Source organism: Anabrus simplex, chromosome 6 (assembly GCF_040414725.1).
Source record: "Anabrus simplex isolate iqAnaSimp1 chromosome 6, ASM4041472v1, whole genome shotgun sequence".
In the NCBI taxonomy this organism is placed as follows: domain Eukaryota; kingdom Metazoa; phylum Arthropoda; class Insecta; order Orthoptera; family Tettigoniidae; genus Anabrus; species Anabrus simplex.
In genome coordinates this window covers 266,916,262-266,941,364 of record NC_090270.1, presented here as the reverse complement: position 1 = coordinate 266,941,364, position 25,103 = coordinate 266,916,262, and the positions used below count along the sequence as shown (strand labels likewise).

The 25,103-nt window shown below is 39.0% G+C and overlaps 1 protein-coding gene across 1 annotated transcript in view; it reads right to left on the bottom strand.

Moving 5' to 3' along the window:
• Positions 1-1,635: 1,635 nt before the first annotated feature.
• The window catches only part of LOC136876430 (uncharacterized), a 39,465-nt gene continuing 15,997 nt past the window's right edge, over positions 1,636-25,103 (bottom strand). The window contains exons 2-3 of the mRNA XM_067150402.2: positions 8,359-8,544; positions 1,636-3,697 (exon numbers count right to left, since the gene is read on the bottom strand). Coding sequence (XP_067006503.1) covers positions 3,345-3,697; positions 8,359-8,544 — 539 coding nt within the window. The 3' untranslated portion in view covers positions 1,636-3,344. The remainder of the gene's footprint in view (positions 3,698-8,358; positions 8,545-25,103) is intronic.

Sequence of the window (25,103 nt, the reverse complement as noted above, 5' to 3'; positions counted from 1 at the left end):
ACATAGATGCTCTGGACAAATAAGTAAATGAATAAGTAATTGAATAAACAAATAAATCAACTAGGAAATTAAACTGAACTCACCAGTACTAAATAAATAAATAAATAAATAAATCAACTAGGAAATTAAACTAAACTCACCAGTATTTATAGACAATGCTGAAATTGATCTCCTTCAGCAGCAATGCAAGCTTCACATCTTGTAATGAGATTTGTAGTTCATGGACACCGATAGAACGCAAAATATTCCTAATTTCAATTTTTAATTCTTCTGCAATTTGAGGATTATTCCTGTAAACTTTTCTTTTAAGATTTCCCCATAGATAAAAATCACATGTGCTTAAATCAGGCGAACGAGGGGGCCATAAGCCTTTACTGATGATCTGATCATCATCGAACACTTCCCGTAACTGTCGCATAGAGCTACACGCCATATGGGCTGTTACACTATCCTGCTGGAAATAGGCGTACCTTTTCTCTTCTTCAGTCAGTTCAGCAAAAAATGGTTCCAGAATGTTGTGAATATAATGGTCAGAAGTAATTGTGTTCTGAAAAAATATTGGACCGATAACTCGTCGGGCACTGATAGCGCACCACACACCCACCTTCACATCGTGCAGAGGTCTCGGCTGTAAAATATGCGAGTTGTCTGTATCCCAGATTCTATTGTTCTGTGAATGGACATATTCATTCAAATGAAACCAGGTTTCGTCGCTCATAAAAAGAAAGTTCGGATCCACAATACCGTCATGGACACTATTCATTAGCCAATTGCAAAATCGTATTCTTGCATTGAAATCTGTAGGCAGTATGTTATGGACTGAATGAGTCCGATAAGATCGTAAATGTTGCATTATGTGCTGAAGAAGGTGAAGTACCACTTTTCTGAGCTACTCTCCTATCGACTCATGTGGACTGACCTGGAGTCATGCCTGTATATCTTCTAACATTTTTCATGTGAGAGCTGTTCTCCTTCGCTTGTTTTTCTTATTGCTTACGGAACCAGTACTATGCCACCTGTAAACGAGCTGATGTACGTAACATTTTGATGGTACTGTCGCACCAGGAAATTGTCTACGGAATTTTCGAAGGCACCTTTTAACTGGTTTTTTCTTCTTGTGCAAATAACACTCGACCAAAAATATTCTTTGCTCTATGATGTATTTAGCCATCATGATAATATACAACACACCTTAAAAGTCCAATAGTTTCTAGTGAACTGAGGGACAGAATGCTAAACAGCTGTGCGCTGGCAGTGAACACTTCTTATCTCGCCAGTATTAACACAAGCCATATGGCGCTCGCTCGGGAATTCCCATGGCATGTGAGCAGAAGTCTGAACTCTTAAATTATTCTCCCTGTACATTCTGATGTTTATTCAATTTTCATATGATCCAGTAGGTTTTCGTTAAATCGCTGTGTCGAACACAGCATTTCTTTTGTCCAATTTGCATCAGTTGTCCACTTCTCATCTTGGAAAGTCCCAAAAGTCACAATGCTTGTTCAGAAAAGGTCTCATTTGGGCGTGTCTTCTGGTCATAGGCCCACTTCTTTGAGATCTTTCTTGACTTTAACATACCAGGGAATTGTTTTTGGTTTTGAGTCAAACTTGTTAAAAAACGTCTATGTTTATTTGCATTTGTACGATAAAAAGAACATATAACACAAAAATTGTCCTCATTGGCCAGACATATGAGCGAATACAGTAATTCATTTTCTTCTATTAATCAGAATTTAGACATTATTCATGCAGCGAGTAAAGGAGCTCTCTTAAACATACAGTGTTGTTCAGAACAATAAGGACACTGCTCATAAAGTAACTTCTTTCTCCTGTCCATAGTATATTGGTGACGGATTGATTTTGAATTTATTAGTGGAAACTACAGAGAATGAACAGGTTTTTAGTAAAAGGACCATGAATTTTGGTTGAAAAATAAGAAAGTTACAGGATTCTTAATGTTTCTCACATTAGAATTTTAATGCATGATGTTTTGTAAAAAAAAAAAAAAAAAAGAAAGGCTTTTAATACGTCAACACTTAACCTTTCCATTAATCATGTTTCATTGTCCACACATTTCATTTTGGGAATTTTAAGGTGTCTTCATTTTTTATATATACTAGCTGAAAATTACCCCCCCCCCCCAAAAAAAAAGGATTGAAACATGTTCTTGTTTTATGAGTGTACATACCATTTAGTTTTAAGTGGCTTGTATGAACATTGTATTGAACAGGTGAACCACTACAAATAAATTCTTCTAAAGAATTTTATCAAAAATTGTTAAGTCAATACGGAACCAGGTATGAGATTTACCACTTGTAAGTGTGTCAATCCTCCGATTACTGCCTTCTTTATAACATAGGGCTTGTGATGCAGAGCATCGGCTATTTGTGACCTGACGGCATGGTGGCATGAATTTCTCAATAATTCATTGTAAGGACATGCGCAAGAGTCAAAATCACTTCAACTTCAAAGACATGATCAGCATAGCTCACATGTACGATGCAGTGAAATTTTTATCCATAATGACAGAAGGTTAAAAGTGCAACTAAAAGAAAACTACTAAATCCTTTTCACAGATGTTTCTGAACCAAGAATAAATAAATACGCCAACATCTTGGAAAGTTTAGTTGCAGAATTTTAAGTTAGATGATTTGCTAGTTTCAAACAAGTGGAAAATGATTTTGTGCAATTTGCAGATCCATTTGCTATAGACATAGCAAATGTACCAATACAACTAGACTTATATGGGAAGTGGCTCACCTACAAAATACTGTACCTTGTAAAAAGTAAGTTGTAAAGACTATTGGTTTAGATATTCTAAAAATATTGAACCCTCTAAATACCTATTTTTTAGGTCATTTGCTACCAGGATCACAAGTGTGTTTGGGACCACCTGTATTTGTGAGCAATATTTTTCCCTTATCTTTTTCTTTTTCAAAAATGAATACTTTAAAATCATGAAGAAGAACCTGCTTAGCAGATACCAACCTTAATGCACAACTAACAGTGGCTACTAATGAGGTAACTCCTACAGTGATTACAGATTAATCTAATATAGGTCTAATACAAAACAGTTTTTCATGCCTTTCTTCTCGTTGTTGTAAACACTGATGGTAGAGATGGTGTTCACAGTGCATATTTATGTTCTCACTCACTACAACGAAAGATCAATACCTTTAGCCTTCATTTTGTGTCGAGTGGTTAATATTTCATAATATATAATTAATTTGTGATATTTTGTGACCACTGTCTTACAGCTTACTTCTTTACTAAATAAGTGTGGTATAATACATGAAGAAAACCATTACGAGAATGTTTGTCTCATACCAGACGTGACTTCAAGATCAGTGTGGTAATGACTGTGGCCTATAAATGACAATGTAGTCCACTGTGTTCTGAATCTTTGTCGCACTCTGTACGGTCCAACCCATGTCGTGCAGCTGGGAGTCAAATGGTTGGGGGTCCGTATGCCTGCCTGACCCCTCGTCTGGACCAATCACCACCACACATTTTCCTGTGAATGAGGCCACGTAGTTCAAGAAGGCAGGCCTGTTGTTGAAGTAACAGAAGAGCAGAGCAGTTTGGGGCGAGCAGACCACATCGTCCTCGTCAGCATAATGCAATGGGATGAAGGTGGGAGGAGAATAGGGCGACTCCCACCAAGAGCGGTCCACTTCCAGTCCCTGTACTTGCAGACCTGTCACAATACAGAAGGTTGTCTTTATTTCAAAGCAGTCATATTTTGCAACAAAGATAATTTGATCTCAAAATACTGCTTCATATTTATATCTTTATTCATGGCTATTTTCATTTTAACATGTAGTCGTAAGTAATGTGGAATGTATAATATTTGCAGATGACATGGTTGTGTTGGTAAAAAGTGAACAAGAGTTGGAAAAAATGACTGGATTTAACATTAATCTAAAAGAATATGAAATGAAAAGACAGAAAAAAGAGCAAAAGAATGATGTCAAAGGAAGAAGTAGTATAGTTGGATAAAGATAGAAGGAGAGGATATAGAGCAAGTAGAGACCCTGAAGTATTTGGGAAGTATGATCAGTGAAAGTATGTTCTGTACAATGTACAATGGAAATTAAGGAAAGGATTGCAATGGTGAAGGAAGGTTTCAGCAGGAAGAGGAAATTAGTATGTGGGCCATTGAATAAAAATTTTAAAAAGATGCTTGCGATGTGTTTATGACTAGGGTATTTGCAGTGTATGATGCAGAGACTTAGATGTTAAGGCAAGAAGATGAAGAAAATGCTGAAGTACCAGAGATATGGATATGAAGGGGAATCTTTTCTTTTACCTGGCCTTTTTCCCAATTTATTGGGGTTGGCACTTGATGTGGATTTGGCCTAGTTTTGTAGCCGGATGCCTTTCCTGACCACCAACCCTACGTGAAAGTATGTATTCACTATTGCATGTTGCCGGGATGAATAGCTCAGACGGTTGAGGTGCTGGCCTTCTGGTCCCAACTTGGCAGGTTCGATCCTGGCTCAGTCTGGTGGTATTTGAAGGTGTTCAAATATGACAGCCTCGTGCCGGTAGATTTACCGGCATGTAAAAGAACTCCTACGGGACTAAATTCTGGCACCTCTGTGTCTCCGAAAACCGTAAAAGTAGTTAGCGGAATGTAAAGCCAATAACATTACTATTAAAAAACCTTGCCCAGTCGGGAATCAAACGTGGGGCTCTTTGAACCAAAGGCCAGTATGCAGACCATTCAGCCAAAGAGGACAGAGCAAGGAATGAAGAGGTTGTGCAAGGAGTTGGGGAAAAAAAGGTCCATGATACAAATTATTAGAAAGAGAAAAATGAATTGGAACTGGACTCCGTTTGATAAGGGAATGTTTGCTGAAGGATAGAATAAAAAGCATGATAAATGATTTTTTAAAAAGAAATTAAATGCTGGACAACATCCAGGAAAAGTCCTACAGGAAATTAAAGCACTGCGATGGATAGACAGCAATGGAGGTAATAATGTTTGATGGGAAGGTGTTCCTAAATGAGTAGTGAAGTACCGTACTGGGTGAGAGTAAAAACAGGGACAGGAGGTGAAATTCTAAGGATGGCATACCAGCACCAATTGAAACTGAGTGGAAAAAAGGTGAACAAACAAAGATTAATTAGTAGTTGGATACTGCTGGAGAAAAATGTATCAACGAATCACAGAAGATTGTGCAAGTATGTGGTCCAAAGATCGGGAGACATAGAAAGACAAAGACAGACAATAAGAACTGAATATACCGGCAAGAGAACACAAGTAGAATTCTCCAAAAATAAGTAAAAATATGACAATAACAACTGAAATGGTAGCTAAAAGGGAAATGAGAGGTATATTGTGACAGTTAATGGGAGTGTATAAGAATATAGCCATAAGGTGTCTCATTCACTGGAAGTGGAACCTGTGAGTTCAGACTAATCTGTGCGAAGTTTGTCTGTCTGCAGTCGTGTGTACCATATGTGTTCTTTAGCTGTGTATTTGGCCAAATTATTTGTCTGAAGTAATGGTGCTTCCTCATGATTTGTGTGGTCTTTATGTATTAAATTTACCTCTCTTAACAAGAAGAAGAGCCCCAAAAAAAAGGAGACAGGAGTGGTGTAAGTCATATTTTATCCAAAAGACAAATATTTGATGAATTTTCACATACATGAGCTGATCTAGAAAAGCATGAGAGACAGTACTTTAGTTAATTTTGTGGGCTAGATGTTAAGCCCCTTTAAACAACAACAATCATCATCGTCAGTTATTTTTGCTTGAAATATGAAACATTTTGTTACATACAAGGGAGGATCAAATATAAACTGAATTTTATTTTTTATTTAAATTCATTTATTGAAAAACAAGGCAATTACAATTTTTAAATTTTTAAATTTATTTTTCCGCATACCGGTCGTTTCCTGCATTGGAAATGCATTCCTCCCAGTGTATGGGCAGCTTTTTAATACCCTCATCATAAAAAGAACAGGGTCATGACACCAGCCAGTTGTGCACGAAGTCTTCCACACTCTCGTCACCTTCAAATCGTTGCCCTCCTAGAGCTTCTTTAAGCGGTCTGAACAAATGGAAATCGCAGGGCGATAAGTCCGGGCTGTAAGGAGGATGATCAAGTGTAGTCCAGTGCATTTCCTGTAGCTTGGAGACAGTTAGAGCTGCAGTATGGGACTGCGCATTGTCGTGGAGGAGGATGACCTGTCAAAACGGTTGGTTTCATCTTTTGTGATGATATGCAACCCTCGCCTTGTTCAACAGTTCGCATTAGTAAGCAGCAATGATTGTGTGCTGCTCATGCACGTTAATTGTTGTCAATAATGTCTTTAACCACACTAATGTTTTCATCTGTAATGCTGGTCCGAAGACGATGATCGTGTTGCTGATTTTCCACATGTCCTCGTCCTTCCTTGAAATTTTTATGCCAGGCAAACACACACATTCTTGACAGTGTTTTCTCACCGAACTGTGCAGTCAATCTCAGGCAAATTTCCGCCGCTGTAACTCCTTCATGAGCAAGAAATTTTATAATTATGCGTTGCGCAGTGAAGGAGTGCACCTGTTGCACTGACATCGTGAGCGTTACTGATGAAATGGTGGGAAACATCCAACAGCATGCTCTCCCCACTCCTAACGGTCCCGTCTAAGCATAGCAGAAGCGCGGGGCCAGTCCTATCAACTGTTGATGTTCAGGAACAAAAATCCTGTTTATATTTGATTGGCCTTCGTATTAAACAAAACGCAAAATCAGTTGAAGATGTACGGTAACTTTTGAGAAAGTATTTCACTTGAAAAATGTCTAACTTTAAGCAATGTTCATTTTAAAGGGGGGATTCTGGGGAATTTCTCTCTTACTTATTTCTTCCTCCATTTTAACATTCCTTCTTATCAGGGAAAGGAAATATTCTCTTTTTCCAGTGAATGTTCAAATATTATTACAGGCTGAGTATGTTTTTGCAACCACTCGGGATTATCTGTGAAGTTTTGTTGGCAGGTCACAGAATTATAACATGTTTGAAACTTCATTTTCTTTTATTCAGATACTGGTGACAATGATTTAAGTAAAGTGTTCAGAAAGCAGGTATGTTTCAACATAAGCCTATATGAATTTCTTTGTTATTATGTATTAAATTAATGACTAAAATACAATAAAATACTAAAAGACTCATAGTGATTAAAATACATCGTATCACTGTCAGAACTAAAAGATGATTCAGATATGGTTGAATATTTGGTGGAGACATCACACCAGATGAAATAGAGATAATGCTAAAGTTTATGATGCATATAACACTTGGCCTTGCAGGGTGGGTTTGAACCCCACTGTCGGCAGCCCTGAAGATCATTTTCACACCAGTTAAATGCTCAGGCTGTACCTTAATTAAGGCCACGGTCACTCCCTTTTCACTCCTAGCCCTTTTCTATCTCATCGTCGCCATAAGACCTATCTGTTTCGGTGCAACATGAAGCAAATTGTAACTTTTAAACATTAAAAAATAAGTAAGTGAATAAAATATATAAAATGAAATTTACTAAGTTCATTCGTTTCCCTTGCCATCTAACTCAATTTCTTCTTCTGCACATTCCACATGTGATAATTAGACTCTCGTTGGTCGCATAAATGCTTCATATCTTGTACGAAGAGTATCAGCTGGTCAATATCCATAGCAAAAAACAGCTCTTCATCTGAAAAATCCAAACCAATCTGCATATTTCACAGTTCGAAGGTATTTGTGTGTTCAGTGACATTGATGATTCTAATAGACACAGTTCAGCTTGACTCCAGTGATTTGAATCATTCAGCCATTTTCTTTCTTGCAAACTCCTCATCACTTCCAGTGAACTAGAGCCCTTTGACAAGAAAAATAAGGAAGTCAGTGTATTTCATGCAATGAAGATATGGAAGTGGCAGACCAACTACAAGATTGCAAAGAAACAAGAAAAATCAGGGAGAAGATAGATGCAAAAGACCCAGATAAAATTTAAAATAACCCTGAACTTAACAGAGACGCAGCTTTGAAAACTGTAAAAGTAGTTATTGAGACATAAAAACCAATAGAAACCAAGGAAAACAGCAAAACTACACAATATTAACAGAGGAATGTGGGAAAAGAAATCCAAAGGCTAAAACAAAGAAGATGCATTTTGCTAGTAGTAAGGATATGCATGAGGTGGTATCCTACGCTGTATGACTTAGGTGAAGTCTTAGGAAATATCTCAAAAGTCTACGTTTGTCTAACTATTAAAGATACATCCAAGAAGTATTTATGGGATATGTAATTTGCAAATTATATTTCTTTCTTGATTCCACTGCCAGCAGTGTTTAATCATATAAAGGAAGGTTTATGAGAACCTGATAATACCTGTCACAGACTGCAGTAGCCATTCTAAGAGTCCAGTACCACAGCCTACACTGAGCACACTCTGAATCCCTGCAGATGTCAGTTCACGGGCAAGGTAGTGAAGATCTTGCTCTGTGGGGTGAACCCATAGGTAGAGTTCTCCTAACTCACCTCTTGACACTAGGTTGAGAAGTGTTTGCCAGTCACCTGCAACAACAAAATATACAAAACTAATTTTGCAAGAAGGCATGAGGGCATCATCAGAGCTAAGGATTTACATTAGCTAATATGTAGATTGTAAAGTCATACTGATTCATAATATGTTAGAGAATAGTGGAATTGCCAGTTTTTTGGTCAGAAATACAATCAATTTATGGAGTTCGTTAAGTATTGTACCAGTAAATCGCCCGAACTAGCTTAAAGTTTGCTTTTAGAGCACGTATTTAAATCAGGGTGTGCTAGTGCATGATAGAGAGGGAGAGTTTCTAACTACATTCCTTTACAGTTTTTTCTGAACTTCAATTTATTCAAGACTGGCAATAATAAACACATATCACCTCACTACAGGTTTGTTGTTCGTGTTCTGAGCTGGTTCCTCTGGAGTTGTCCCACCATGGTGCCACGGTCCCACGTAGGTTGCCCATCACCATGGCACCATGATCCATTGGCGACCATTCACTACCACAGGATTCCGATTCAGCGAAGACTGGGAAGTTCCAGATGATCTTGATGCGGTGTCACATCACTCGCAATTATGATTTAGCATGAGTGTCCACTTTATACAAGTCCCCTGAACAGGTTCACTGTATGTTTAATTAACTGTCTGAACTCAAACAATCACTTTGACTACAAATGTTGAAATTAAATATGAAAATGGTAGTGGTGCCTTACCACCTTATGAAGAAAAATGACTAAGTTCGAATGTTGTTGAACAACAGATAACTATCACAAAATGCAAGCTTTTATCTTTCACATGAACACTGCTAGATTTATAAGAGTTTATTCATGATTAGACACTGCTGTAGGGACAAAATAACAAGTTCATATATCTGATAATAATCACTGTTCATGATACAACTGTTTTTAAATCACTTGTGTTATTCAAATATGTACTTGTTGAATCGGACAGTAATGTCTAACTAATTGAATTTGAAATTAATGTCAAGTGTGTAAGAAATTTTTTAATTTATAACAGTTAAGTCACAGTTCTCTTTACTTAAATTGTAACATGCTAAGTTATGTTCACTGAGTCATGTGAAATATTTCTATATTTCACTTGAAATAATTTAACATGTTCAAACACTTGATCGTGCAAGTTATAAGTATCACAGTTCGTTGAAAGTTTTAAACACTTGGAATGTTCTGTGTTCACGTTGGCGCACAAAATTATAAGTTCCTGAGTTCATTGAAAGTTTTAAGCACTCGGAAATATTCTGCATTCACGTTGGTATCTGAATTTATAAGTTCCGCTGTACTCACATAAGATGGTTCACTCGATAGACTTTCCGGCAGACTTTAGCACTTTGAGCAGCATTGCGGTGATATGTGGCAAGCCTGACAAACGGCGTTCCAGATGCTGAACGACAAATACCGACTATCCGATCCTAGGACCCTCTTAAATACGATTCTGGCACTGACATCACCTGATGGCTCTCCTCCATGGAATAACTCCTATACCCCTGCACGGATTTTCATGAAATGTGGACATTGAGTCATTTACATTGGTTGTGGCATCTTACACAACCATTAACCCGGCTCAAGGGAGATAGGGTCACTTTCCCTATCCTTCACTTTAGTAATTCCTGTCTGGCACATCCACGTTGCGGGGTTGGGTATCCTCCACATCAGTTGGCCGGTGTGAAAGAGAGCTATGTTCAGGCAGGGACACAGTCTCACGGAGTATAACGTGGAACCCATGCCCAGGGTTACGGGTGAAGACCTTAACAGCATCTTAGCCAGAGAAGGAGACCTTCGGAATGGTGAAGATGGTGGATGAGGCAACCCATCCTCTCTGGGGAAAATTAGAAGAGGAAATCACTGCCTTGTGGAGAAGAGGGATCTTCAAAGGCTAAGGAAGTAAACCCCTAGAGAAAATCCTCAAATGCGTTAGGCTTAGCAGGTCAGCAGATGAGTAAATTTGTACTTGCTTTCAACTATAATACAAGCCTCAGATGGAAGTTTAAAAATGGAAATGGAATTGACATGTCTTTGGCTACAGTTTCACAGTATGATGGTAATGCTGATGTTCGTGCAAGTGTTAGATCAGAGAACAAAACCTGATTTGGAACAATAAATATTTTAACTATGAATGGGAAGGAAAATGAATTGACTGACCTAATGGAGAAACGAAAACTTGACATCCTGGGATTAAGTGAAGTAAAATGGAAACGAAAAAGGGGTACATCTTGTACCGGATGGGTAACAGTAAAGAGAAAGGAAATGGAGTGGGATTTATAGTGAATCAGAATGTTGAACCAATAGCTGAAGTTGAGTATGTAAAAGAAAGAATTATAATAATGCACATACATGTAAACAAGGAACTACTGAAGATAGTACAGGTGTATGCTCCACAGGCAGGATATAGCAAAAAGAAAAAGAAGATTTCCTCAGTGAACTGGAAACACACATTGTTGGAGATGGAATCATGATAATGGGAGATCCGGATGCATATGAGAATGTTCTGGGCCCACATGGGTATGGCAATAGAAATTAAGATAGAGAGAAACTGTTGGACTTTTGTATCAGAAATAACCTGATAATAAAGAACGCATGGTTTATGACGAGGAATAGCCATAAGATCAGCCGATATAGTTGGGATGGACAGTATGGAACACTCATCGATTTTATAACAACAGACCGAGAATGGGGAAGAGATGTCATGAATACGAAGATAATCCCCAGTGAAAGTATGGAAGGTGATCGTAGATTATTAATTGTGGAATTAAAACACGTAAAAATCTCTAAAATTGTACTGAAGAAGAAACCAAAGATCAGGATTTGGAAATTGGAGGATGAGGATAAAAGAATGGCATTCCAAGATTGGATAAAAAGGAAGTTGCCTAACACAGAAATACGAAGTGGAGAAGAAGAGTGGGACAATTTAAGACAGACATTTGTGGAAGCAGCAATTGAGGTATGTGGGAAAACAAAAGCAAAGGTTAAGGGAATGGTGGTGGACAGACAAAATAAAAGAAAGGAACAAAGTGAAGAAAGAAATGAATAAGGAAAAGCAAATAATGTATGAGAGGAACAAGAATAAGATAGAAAGGTTACATGTGGAATACAAAAGATTGAAAGTACATGTAAAGAGGAGTATCAAGAAATAAAAGGAGAAATGTTGGAGAGAGTTTACAAACAAAATTGAGTAAGATAGTTGAGGAAATCATAAACTATTATACACAGTAATAAAATCGAAAATAATAAATCAAGAAAAAATCAAGGCATTAGAGAGAGAAGATGGATCCACAGTACATGACATAAAGGGTCTTCAGAAGGTGATGGCAAAATATTTTGAAAATCTTTATAATGAGGATGACTGATCGGAGGAAGAAGGAGATAAGAAAATGGAAATAATAGATGGAGAAAAAAAAGAGAATCCGATAACATAGTTGGAATTTGAAAGGGCAGTGAAAGCAATGACCAAAGGTAAAGCAAGTGGAAAAGACAAATTCAATGCTGATATGATTAAGGCAGCAGGAAACAGTGGACTACAGTGGCTATACCGAGCCCTCAATGCCATATGGAAGTATGAAAGGATACCTGAAGATTGGCAACCAGGAAGCACTGTACCACTATTCAAAAAAGGAAATAGGAAGAAATGTGAAAATTATAGAGGTATAACCCTATTATCACATGGGATCAAAATAATGGAGAAAATCATAGACAAAAGACAGAGGGATATAATAGAAACACAGTTAGAGGAAGAACAATATGGCTTTAGACCAAATAGATCAACAATAGACTTGATATTTACAGTGCAAACGATAATGGGAAAACATCAGGAAAGAAGGAAATTATCTTCGTATTTTTTGATTTGAAAAAAGGTTATGATACAGTTAAGAGAAAACATGTACAGGAATGCCTATGGAAAAGGAATGTAGCAAAATCATTAATTAACAAGATTAAAATGTTGTATCTTGAGAGTAAAAGTGACTCTGAAATATTTTATACAAAAAAAGGTCTCAAGCAAGCAAGTGCACTGTGGCCATTAGTGTTTATTATATTGATGGGTGAAATAATAAAACGTGTAAAACAGAGTATCATTTGTGATGAATGAATGCTTTGGTATTTGCAGATGATGTGGTGATTTGGGGAAAGGGAGAAAAGGAAGTACAAAGGACACCGGACATTTGGAATGAAAATCTGGAGTTTGGAACGGTAATTAGTAAAAAGAAAACTGTAGTCATTCACTGTGGAAAAGAGAGAAAGATAAGCCAAGTAAACATAGACGGAGAACGGTTAGAGAATGTAGAACAGTTTTTTTTTAATTTTTAAATTTTAATAAACGCTATTTGTTCGGGGCGTCAACCTATAGAGATCAAGTGTTGAAATACAAAATGTCGCAGTCAAGTGTTAGTGTGAAGCCATGGCAGATGTGAGCGGTAAGAGTTACACTATTGAGGAGCGGTTAGTGGCAAGTGTGTGGGTGCACGAATGACAACACACAGGGCAGACAATGAGGCAGATTATGGGTGCATTCCAGGAAAGATTTAATAAGGCTCCACCGCTTAAAGCAACACTTGCCGATTGGGACAGACATGCTTTTGTCTCAGGCAGTGTTAAAGACAGGCCGTGGAGTGGAAGGAAAAAGATACGAAAGGAAACATGCTCGAGTCTATGCTCTGACTGAACAATCTCCCATGAAGTCAACATGTAAACATGCTTTGGAATTCTATATACCAAGGACAACAATGTGAGATTGCATTAAAAAGACCTTAAGTCAGACCTTTTCAACCAACGTTCGTTAACAACTTATCGGATAGAGACTGGAATGAGCACGTTTTAGCATGCCATGCTTTGCTAACTAAATTCCCAAATGCAGTGAAACGTGCAAAGGTTATGTTTTCAGACGGATGTGCTATTCATCACAGCTCACGTACCAGAAATGTTGTCACGTGGGCAAAATAGAATCGTCATTACAGAGTTGAGTTCTAAAGGAACCCACCTCACGTAATGACATGGACAGCGATGACATCACAACATCTGCTTGGACTGTACTTTCTTGAAGGGACTGTGAATGGCGCAAATTATTTACACATGTTCAAACATGGTTAATACCCCAGCTTGAGGAACGGGGCCTCACAAAAAGCATACGGTTGCAGCAAGACCACTACGCTTTTGGAGTGTGCAAGTTTCTAAACGAACATTTCCCAGGATGGTGGAGAAGTTGTGGTTCACTAGCAACACCAGCCCCCTTGAAATTGCCACCAAGAAGTCCTGACCTCACCACACCTAACAACTCGTTATGGGGAGTCGTTAAGGTGAATGCATCTGCATGTCGTTATGCTACAAACTAAGAACTGTGCAATGATGTCGAGGATGCATTTCATATTATAACACTGGACATGCTCAGAAATATGTCAAGAAGAACATGAGGCATACAGAACTGTGTTTACAGCATGATGGGGAACATACAGGTATATTGGACACTTAATACGTAAGTAACATAACCTAAATAACATTTGATACTAAACAGTTACAGGGGTACATGGACTTCTTGCTCACCCTGTACTTCTGTATATCTGAAATGGAAGTTAATTAGTAGCAATCTAAAAAGGGGGGTGGGGCTGCCATTATAATTAAAATGCCCTAAATTGATAGTGACTATCAGTAGGATAGGGGGCCTGCATTTGAAATCAAAACTCCCCACATTGACTGTGACTGGCAGTAAGAAAGGGGGCCTGCCATTGTAATGAAAAATCCCCAACTCGGTTCGACTGCCAGTTGGCAAGGGAGCCTGCAGTTTCGGTCAGTACTCCCCTGCCCGATTGTGAAAGATAGCAGGCAAGGGTGCCCACCATTATAAACAAAATTCCTCAACCAGATTGTGACTGGCAGTAGGCAAAGGGACCTGCTATTATAATCAAAACTCTCCAACTTGACTGTGACTGGTAGTAGGAAAGATGACCTGCTGTTCTAATGATAACTCCCCAACTCGACTGTGACTGGCAGTAGGAAAGAGTGCCTCTCATTATAACAAAGACACCCCAATTCGATAGTAACTGGTAGTACAAAAGGGGGCCTGCTAATGCTTGTGCTCGATTCGTATTAAATATCCCAATCCAAACTCATATTAGCCCTGTCCTCTCTCAGCTGTCATGGCTAAGATTGACTGAACGACGTAAATACCACGCTGTTTCCCTTCTCCACAGTATTCTGCAAACAAGCAAATCAGACTATCTTAGAACAGACTTGAAATATCTCTCCCCTTTCGATAGAGCTCCCTCAAGGTCATCCACACGTTCCCTCTTGTCCATTCCCATTCACCACAGTAACTCGTACAACAACTCATTCATACCTGCTACCATACGTTCCTCGAACTCAATCCCAGCTGAAATTAGAGGCATAGGCAATCCGAGCTATTTAAAAGGAAATGTTTAATGTGGTACTCAAATATGTAAAAAGTAGATCTCACTAACATAAAAAATTAATAATTAGCTTTTAATTATCAATAAGGATACAAAATTATAGGGGTTAAGTAAATTAATTTTAGTGAGTTTTAGAAATATATGTAAAAAATGATTTTATGTACATTATTCTGTAAATTGTATAAAGCTGTTGTATAATATGGTTTGGCCTAATAGCAGGCTTCATAGCCTGAGCTCCTCCGTATAAGGAAGGCAATAATCTAAACTAAACTAAACTTGATTGTGACTGGCAATAGGCAAGAAGGCCTGCCATTATAATCAAAACTCCCCATCTCAGTTGTGACTGACAGTAAGTAAGTGTGCCTACCATTATAATCAAAACTCCCCAATTCGATTGTGACTGGCATTTGGAAAGAGAGCCTTTCATTATAATGATAACACAACAACTCAGTTTTGACTAGCAGTAGGGAAAAGGCCTGCCACTATAATGAAAATTCCTCAACTGGAATGGGTTTGGAAGTAGGAAAGGTGGCCTGCCATTGACATTAAAACTTCCCAAATCGATTATGATTGACAATACGCAAGTGAGCCTGCCTGAACTCCATTGTCAGTGGCAGTAGACAGTGGGTCCTGGTACTATAATCAAAACTCGACTGCTACCAGAGTATATTTTAAATTGTATGGTTGGATCGATTATGAAACCAGACTTGTTTTTCTTGTTAATTGCAATGATGTCTACTCTTCTTGTACTATGTTATCATCAAAACAGTGAACTTCCTCAGAAGCTTCATAATTCTTTTCAGAAAGAGAAGCCACTATCTTGCTCCTAATTCAATCATGGATAGCTTTAAGAGTTTACCATGCAGACAAGAGTCTAGGATGTGTGATAGTATTTTTGTCTTCATACAATGTCTTCAGCAGGTTCCATCCTTGCCATTGAAATGAAAACTTCGCAAATCAATTATCACTGGCAGTAGGCAAGGGGGCTTGCCATTATAATGAAAACTCCCAACTCGATTGTGAATGGCAGTAGTGTTGGCTAATGAGTGTATGATTAAAAGCAGTGTATCGATTCATTCAAGTGTCCGAGTGAATCGATTCACAGGAACGGTGACACACGGCACACGATTCAGCTGACTGGGAGCAGACAGTGCTGAGTGGCTCACTCACAGGTCAGTGAGACAGAACACACACACACTGTTCATTATCGGCACACTGGACATTGGCAGGAAGCCGAACTTCCGCTGCAGCGAGACATACAGAGCCATGACACACAGAAAGAATCGTACGCAATCATGGATAAGTGAGATACAAGACACACACAACTCATTATCGGTACACTGGACATTGGCGGGGAGCCAAACTTCCTGCTGCAGCGAGACATACAGAGCCATGGCACACTGAAGAATCGTACGCTGTAATGGACTCCTGCTCTCAGCTCATTTGAAAATAATACTCACTTGCATTCATTGTCCTCTTTGTACAGTGAGGTTTAATTAATAGATGGATTTAATTGTAGTGTTAAAAAGGTAGTCAAAACATAATTCCAAAGTACCTTGCTAGTAAATAGGTAGGCTATTAGGTTATTGCATTCTATTTATTAGTTTAACTAGCTGATGTACCCGTGCTTCGCTACGGAATTTTACGTTGCATACAGAATTCTAGGTTAGGTAGTGTACACGTTGTGAGCAAGATTGTATCAAATTGCGTAGCTCTTTTAACGTTACCCTAGAAATGCGACGGGGAAGTCACCAAACATCTTTTCTCATATGAAGACTGATATAGGGAAATTTCATTGTAATGGTAGGCCCGCTTGCCTACCATCAGTCACAATCAGGTTGGGGAGATTTCATTAGTCTATAATGGTAGACACTCACTCTCCACCTACATTAATATAAATCCCCAGAAAGACTGTCTTAGTGGTTTTCCCAACTGAAATGAACATACATCACTACAATGACGTCCGTAGGAATGGCATGATTAAATACAATGCCTTCATATGAAATACTCGATCAAATGAAAAACCACAATTTTCTACTTTTAACGAACAGGACTATGCTGTCAATCTAACAGTACAAAGTTCCAAAGCTGGAATGATCAAAGCCGCAGACAGCCGTGATCCGTGAACACTTCGTTTTTTTTTCGGTGGGTAGGGGTCGAATAGGGGTGACTCTCAGGGCAAAATCCTACTAATTTGTTTCCTAGGAGTATACGATGAGTCGGAAAAAATTCACTACACTGGCGGCAGAAAAATATATCTGACTTGGAGGCAAATTTTTCCTCCAAGCCAGAGGAGAAACCCCCTCTTCACTGCTAATTTGGAATAAAATGAATGTAGAATTTAATAAAGGTGAAGAGGAAGAAGCTTTTCTTAAGAAACGGCTCTTTTCAGGGTTGAATTTTGAGTTATTTAGTGAATTGTGGTGCTATAATTTGGAATAGGCCTAAATTGTTATTCAAGACCAGGCCATACCACCACCACCACCACCACCACCACCACCACCACCACCACCACCACCACCACCACCACCACCACCACCACCACCACCACCCTCACCCTTTCGATATTGTTGGCACCAAGCTCGATAGCTGCAGTCGCTTAAGTGTGGCCAGTATCCAGTAATCGGGAGATAGTGGGTTCGAGCCCCACTTCCGGCAGCCCTGAAGATGGTTTTCTGTGGTTTCCCATTTTCACACCAGGCAAATGCCGGGGCAGTACCTTAATTAAGGCCATGGCTGCTTCCTTCCAATTCCTAGGCCTTCCCTATCCCATCGTCGCCATAAGACCTATCTGTGTCGGTGTGACGTAAAGCAAAAAAAAAAAATATTGGTGGCCTTCACATTTAGTTTTATTCCGACTCTGAAATACCACTCTTACCACAGTCGGTATGGTAAAACTGAATCAAACGTAAATGATCGGAAATTGTATTTTCTATAACTTTTGTTATGTAATACTTTTCGATAGGACCAATAACATAGGTATTAAAAATTACATTTTAGGCTCCTTCCCCTAAACTACAATTTCATCCAGGGTGAATAAATTTCTTTATAGCTTAGACTGTTGTTTCTTATTCCCCAACTCTATATACCGATTTTTATTCAATTCTGTTAACCCATTTTCTCAAGGTTCGGCGTTGGTATGGACTTAGCAACAAAAATCGAAATTCATGAATATCTGTCTTATCATAGCCGGTACGGTAAAAATGTATAATACATAAATGATCAGAAATTTAATTCTATGTAACTTTAGTTATGTAGTTATATTTTCTTTTTTTAAAAAATGATATTTGCTTTACGTCCCACTAACTACTCTTTTACGGTTTTCGGAGACGCCGAGGTGCCAGAATTTAGACCCGCAGGAGTTCTTTTACATGCCAGTAAATCTACCAACACAAGACTGACGTATTTGAGCACCTTCAAATACCACCGGACTGAGCCAGGATCGAACCTGCCAAGTTGGGGTCAGAAGGCCAGCGCCTCAACCGTCTGAGCCACTCAGTCCGGCTGTAGTTGTATTGACAGGAACACTAATAATATAAATATTGAGAATTGAATTTTAGGCCTTCCCCAAACTACCATTTCACTCAGCATGAATAAAATGATGTATAGCCTAGATTGTAGTGACTCATCCCCTGACTTTACATACCGATTTTCATTAAATTCTTTCTGCCATTTTCTCGTGATGCATGTACATACATACATACATACGTACATACATACATACATACATACATACATACATACATACATACATACAGACAGACAGACAGACAGACAGACAGACAGACAGACAGACAGAAATTACGGAAAAGTAAAAAGTGCATTTCCTTGTTACTATGGAATTGACCGATACAGAAGTACCATTTTTTTCAAATTCTGAGCAATGTACAGACAAAACTCTTATTTTATATATATATAAATGAATCAGATGCCTTAGTTGACATTTGACAGTTAATTGAACCCAACTCTCTAGCCTACCGGGCGAGTTGGCCGTGCGCGTAGAGGCGCGCGGCTGTGAGCTTGCATCCGGGAGATAGTAGGTTCGAATCCCACTATCGGCAGCCCTGAAAATGGTTTTCCGTGGTTTCCCATTTTCACACCAGGCAAATGCTGGGGCTGTACCTTAATTAAGGCCACGGCCGCTTCCTTCTAACTCCTAGGCCTTTCCTATCCCATCGTCGCCATAAGACCTATCTGTGTCGGCGCGACGTAAAGCCCCTAGCAGAACTCTCTAGCCTACCCTATGACTATGAGTCATGCTCATGACCACTCCAGAATGTCTGTTTTATATTGGGAAGAATCGCTCAGTATTCTCTCAGTTCGTATGTCGCATAATTGCACAAGACATCAATAATCAAATCACGAGATTACTGGTGTACGTGGACAGAGAGTAAGTGAGCCAACTGACGTACTAGCTTAAATAAAAAGATGTTGAATCAGAAAACCAGAGGGCTTCTGTACATCTCGAGTAGCCTATACAAAGTATGACGATTTAAAAAATCCTCTGCTGATAGAAAAAGACGTATTTTCAAAGATGACCGAGCGAGTTGGCCATGCGGTTAGGGTCGCATAGCTATGAGTTTGCATGCGGGGTATGGTCAGTTTGAATCCTGCGGTTGGCAGCCATTAAGATGGTTTTAACATTTGTTTTATATTAATATGTAGGCTACTTATTGTAAACACAGATATTTTTACCTCTAATTCTCTATATTTAGTGGAGTTGTCCTCTGAGAAAGGTATTGATATACCAGATAGGTATTTTTTCATGTACTTTATTTTAACTTGTTTGTCTTATATTGATACGTAAGCTAATTATTGGGAATACATACATTTATACTCCTAAGTCTGTATATTCAATGGAGTTGTTACTTCCTGAGAACCATGTAAAACCACAAATGAAGGTATAAAATTTGAGTCTGTTAGTTTTTATTATTATTAATGATGTAAGAGTTGTACTGTAATATTACAGTATAGTACTGCACAAGTACCTATATTTTCCTGCATTTCATTTTTTAACTTATTTGTTGTGTAATATCTACTTATCTTGAATACTATGAAATTTCCATGTTCTTTGAAATAATTTAAGAAAAGACTAGGCAAACAATTGATAGGGAATCTCCCACCTGGGCGGCAGCTCTAAATGCAGATCATTGATGTCACTGATGATTGTGTGTATAAATGTTTTTTCATCTAATTCAATATATTTATTTAATGGAGTTAGCACTTGGGGAAAAGGCTTTGTAATATCGAAACTTGATGTGATTTGAAGAGGTGGCTGCGGGAGAAACCTAAATCTGAAAGGCAGATGACGCATGGGAAAGCAGTTCATAGAAAAAAAGACCAGATGGCAGCAGCAAGCATTGAATGTTGTTGCTGCTGTCTTAACAGTACACACTACACAGATGCAATAGGAACAGTGACTCTAATATGCCGTGAATCGGATCACTGTATCGATTCAGTAATGTGAACGGAATCAAATGCATGATTTAGTAAAATGAATCGAATATCCCATCACTAAGTGGCAGTAGGCAAGTGAACCTGCCAGTATAGTAGAAACTCTCGAACTTGATTGTGAATAGCAATAGGCAAGGGATCCTGGTACTATAATCAAAATTCCTAAACTCGACTGATACTCGACTGTTGGCCTAAATTAAGGTACAGCTCCAGCATTTGCCTGGTGTGAAAATGAGAAACTATAAGGCAAATGCTGGGCTGTACTTTAATTAAGGCCATGGTCACTTCCTTCCCACTCCTAGCCCTTTCCTATCCCATTGTTGACATAGGACCTACCTGTATTGGTGCAACATACAGCAGTCTGTAAAAAGAAAAAAAAAAGTAGTATTTCCTAAGCAGTTGGCCACTTAGAAAAAACTGGGAGGCTATGGGTAAGGAGATGTGCAGGATAGCATCGTTGCTGAAGCCAGCAATAGGAATCCATTTTTCCCAGTTATAGCAATTGCAATTTTCCAGTGTGTCCAATGACAGTCTGTCAACATCTACATGCTTCTGGTATCCACCATTGCAGGCCTGCCAGAAATGAAGTGTTTTTCAAGTTCAACTGTTATTTATGTCTAGCACTTAAAAAAAGAATGCTATTTGTTCGGGGCATTGCACCCTGTGTGAGGAACCTGCGTGTATTTTGTAAATTACATAAAATCAGCTTCATGGTCCGTATCGCACTTCAATAGATTCACAATTAAGTATTTATTTATTTTCCACCTAGTCGATACAGTGATTGCTTAAGGCAATTTAATGGTTAAAAGTGGTACATGTTTCGTATATTATCAACATCTTCAGCCACATAACACTGTTTAGATGAAAAATAGTGTTATGTGGCTGAAGATGTTGATAATATACGAAACATGTACCACTTTTAACCATTAAATTGCCTTAAGCAATCATTGTATCGACTAGGTGGAAAATAAATAAATACTTAATTGTGAATCTATTTTGTAAATGGCGGAAGTGTAAAGTGTTGAAAGTGAGGAGAGGAACGTTAAGGACGACACAAACACCCAGTCCCCAGGCCAGGGATATTAATCGTTTACAATTAGAAACCCCTGACCGGCCAGGAATCGAACCTGGTGCCGTCGGGTGACAGGCAGACACATTGCCCCCTACACCGTGGAGCCGGACTGACCTTACAGTTGTCAGACGTCATACAACAACAAACAAAACACTGCATGACAAAAAAATTGAAGCACTCAGGAGAGGAGGAGGAAACTAAATGAAACTTAACATGTTGAGAGGGTGTGTGATGTTATTTTAGTGATTACAAAATCGAGTCATATTTACAAAGAACTTGGAAGTACGAGCCCACTCATCAGTATTACGCTGCACCCCCTTTGGCCTGGATGCATGCACTGATTCGGTTGGGAAGGGTGTCGTAAAGCCATTGTATCCTCTCCTGAGGCAAGATGGTCCACAACTGTTGTAACTGGTCCTTGATATCCTGTAAACTGTCACTGGGACGGGGTAGACGTCTGAGCTGGTCCCACACATGTTCTATTGGGGACAGATCTGGGGATCTTGCTGGCCATGGGGGTAACTCAGCATCACACAGACAATTCGTAGAGACACGTGCCATGTGTGAACGAGCATTGTCCTGTTGAAAAATGGCAACATGATACTGTCGCATGAGAGGTAGCACACAAGGATGGACAGTCTGAGATGGGGTCTTGAGATTTTGAGACTAGAGCAAGCACTGTTTCTCACGAGAAATTTTGAGATATCTCAAGTGCATTGTGCAGGGAGCATCGTGTCGTAAGCCTACAAGTAGACGAAGCTGAATGATGTTTCTGCAGAGTATGTGAATAGCCAACCACAGGCTTTCTCCATTCTGTAAATACGCGTTAAGAAGCGACTAGGGTGTTAATTTCTTCCATTTCTACCAAGGACTGTTTTGATGCAGTTTAACAATTATAAATAATACACATTCTAGCATTGTATGCAGTGTAAGTGCACGAATGAGTAGCTAATAATAATAATAATAATCGTATGGCCTCAGCTACCATGTGCAGACATTTCAATTTGACGCCATCTGGCTGTCTGCTCATCAATTTCGATGTTCCGTTTTACTCTAGGCCAACTAGATGGCATACCGAATAAACCAATACTCTCTTGGACGTCTATGGCTGAGATTTTAATGAATTTTGTCGGGTAAACACCAAATCTGTCACCAGATATCTTTTGCATGCCAACATCGTATGACATGGAGTGTTGAATGGACTTTTTCCGCCCTTTAATAATCCGACTACCTCTGCCGGGTTTGAACCCGCTATCTTGGGATCTGGAGGCCAACACTCTACCACTTATCCATAGAGGCAGCTAATGAGAAGCTTATGTACAGAAACAGATGGCTACTGTAGGTCTACATCGTTATCACTCATAATTTAACAGACCTCATATTCGATATCCATTTCACATGGTGACGAAGGAAATAATTCCTTAAAATGTTAAAGAGTATTTGCGTCATAATTAGGTACTTCAGTATATGATAGTGCAATATGTAAGTGTGTCTAATTGTACACGATAACTTTAAGACGATGTCGTGGACGTGGGATTATTTTGAAGAGATGCCAGCCCATTATGTTTGTTCAAAAGAAGTAAAATACATCAGCAGAAATACTTCTGGGATGATCCAACACTTAAAAACACATAATATCACTGAAAGAAAATTGTCACAGAGAACACCTCTGGCTTGGTCTGTATCACAAGAAGCTACCCTGCTGACAACAATTACGAGGTATCGTTATTAACAAATTATAGAGGGTTATTCAGCTAAGATGTTAACCTCAAATAACTCACATACCATTTTAGATATTGACATTCTATTTTCACTTTTGTTAATGGTACTGTATTAAGTTGCTCATAGTTGAACATCCAGTACTTTTCCAGGATTTTGACAAAATTTATCAGCACACACGTTTCCATATAAGAACGTTATATCACACAGTAACCGCTGATGATATACTATCAAGTTTACACTCTTGATTACTGGGACATCGCACAGCTTGCAACACAAGAGAATCAGTCTCGAGATCTGTGACATCAGTCACTACTGTACATGAGGACACAGGATGTCCATGATGTACCGTTGTGTCATCAGAGTTCCCACAATTACAACCAGCCGAGACCTGAAGTAATACCCGATGGTTCCCTACACCATGACGCCAGGAGTAACACCACTGTTCCTCTCCAAAACATTGGAAGAATGGGACCTCTCCACAGGTCACCACCATACTCGCAATCGAAGGCCATCCGAGGCAGTGCAGAACCGTGATTTATTTCATCAGCAGTCCATGCTTCCTGATCATGGCACCACTCCAAACGCACCCGTTTGTGCTGTGGTGTGAATGGCAGCATACACATGGGACGGTAATTCCCTAGTCCAGCTGCTGCTAGTTTCTGACCAATGGTGCGGGAGGACACAGAATGATACAGGGAGTCCATTACTTCTTGGATGGCAGGCACAGATATCAAGGGGTCACAATTTGCTTGGTTCACAATACGGCGATTCTCCCTTGTGGTGATCAGACTTGGTTGATCAAAATCTTGATGATGAGTATGCTTGCCCTTATGTTCCCATCCAATCCAACATCAGGCCACTGTCACATTTGAATGCCCCACAAATCTGGACATTGCATGATTCGACTAATTGGCCAAATATAGACCCACAATGAGGCCTCTTTCAAACTCTGTCAGGTGCTGATAACGCTGTCTTGCGTGAGTATGCAGCATCTTGGTGTCCTTCACAATGATCACTCAACATGTGACGTTGTTCACACCCCTTGTATACCCTACCAGGCCTGCTAACAACACTAATGCACTCTGATGGCCGTTCTACCTGTCACAGAGAATTGCAACTCTAATCATTTACATGCCTGTTGATGATGTGTATGTGAACAAAGTTACATTGACATCTGACCATTTCTTCTGGGTGCTTCAATTCTTTTGTCACGAGTGTATTATAATTCATATACACATTAAAAACACATTCTGATTTACAGTCCATTTATGGAATACAGGCACCTGTTAATCAAGTGATGTTTTAAACAATATCTGTGTTTTTCATGCTTGTAGGCCATGGTCCAGGAGCCTGGAAAATACAGACATTGTTTATAGCACCAGCCGTAGAAGCCTCTACTGCTAAAAGTGATATTTTAATGACTTTTAAAACTTTTTAGCATTTGAATTTTTTATATCCTTATTTCCTTTATATACTTACTGGAGGACCCGTACTGTTCCGCAGCATTCATTATAAATAGGTCAGGTAACTCATCTTGATGTGCCTGTCTTAGTCATATTCTTTTGCCTGCCCTTTTTCATTGGTTTTATGAACATTTAATAAGAAGCGTGTTATGGTATACCAGATTTCGTAGTTGGAAGTCATCCATTCTGACGTCATCATGCAGTCTGTTTGGTAATAAATCTACCCATGTATTCGCTTTTTTATCCTGCAGTACTTGATGTCAAGCTTGGTATTGTGTTGTAGAAAGCAATGGTATTTTAAATCACAGTTCTTCTATATAGAACGGTTGTGTTGAGAGCTCATAGGTTAGTCTCGAAGGAGCGTTTTTTAATAGGTGTTCCCAGATAATGTCTAAGGCATATGTCATGATGGGGTCTGTTTGTACGTAGACTTTTTTGTCTTAGCAGCATGTAAGTTATTAGCAACGC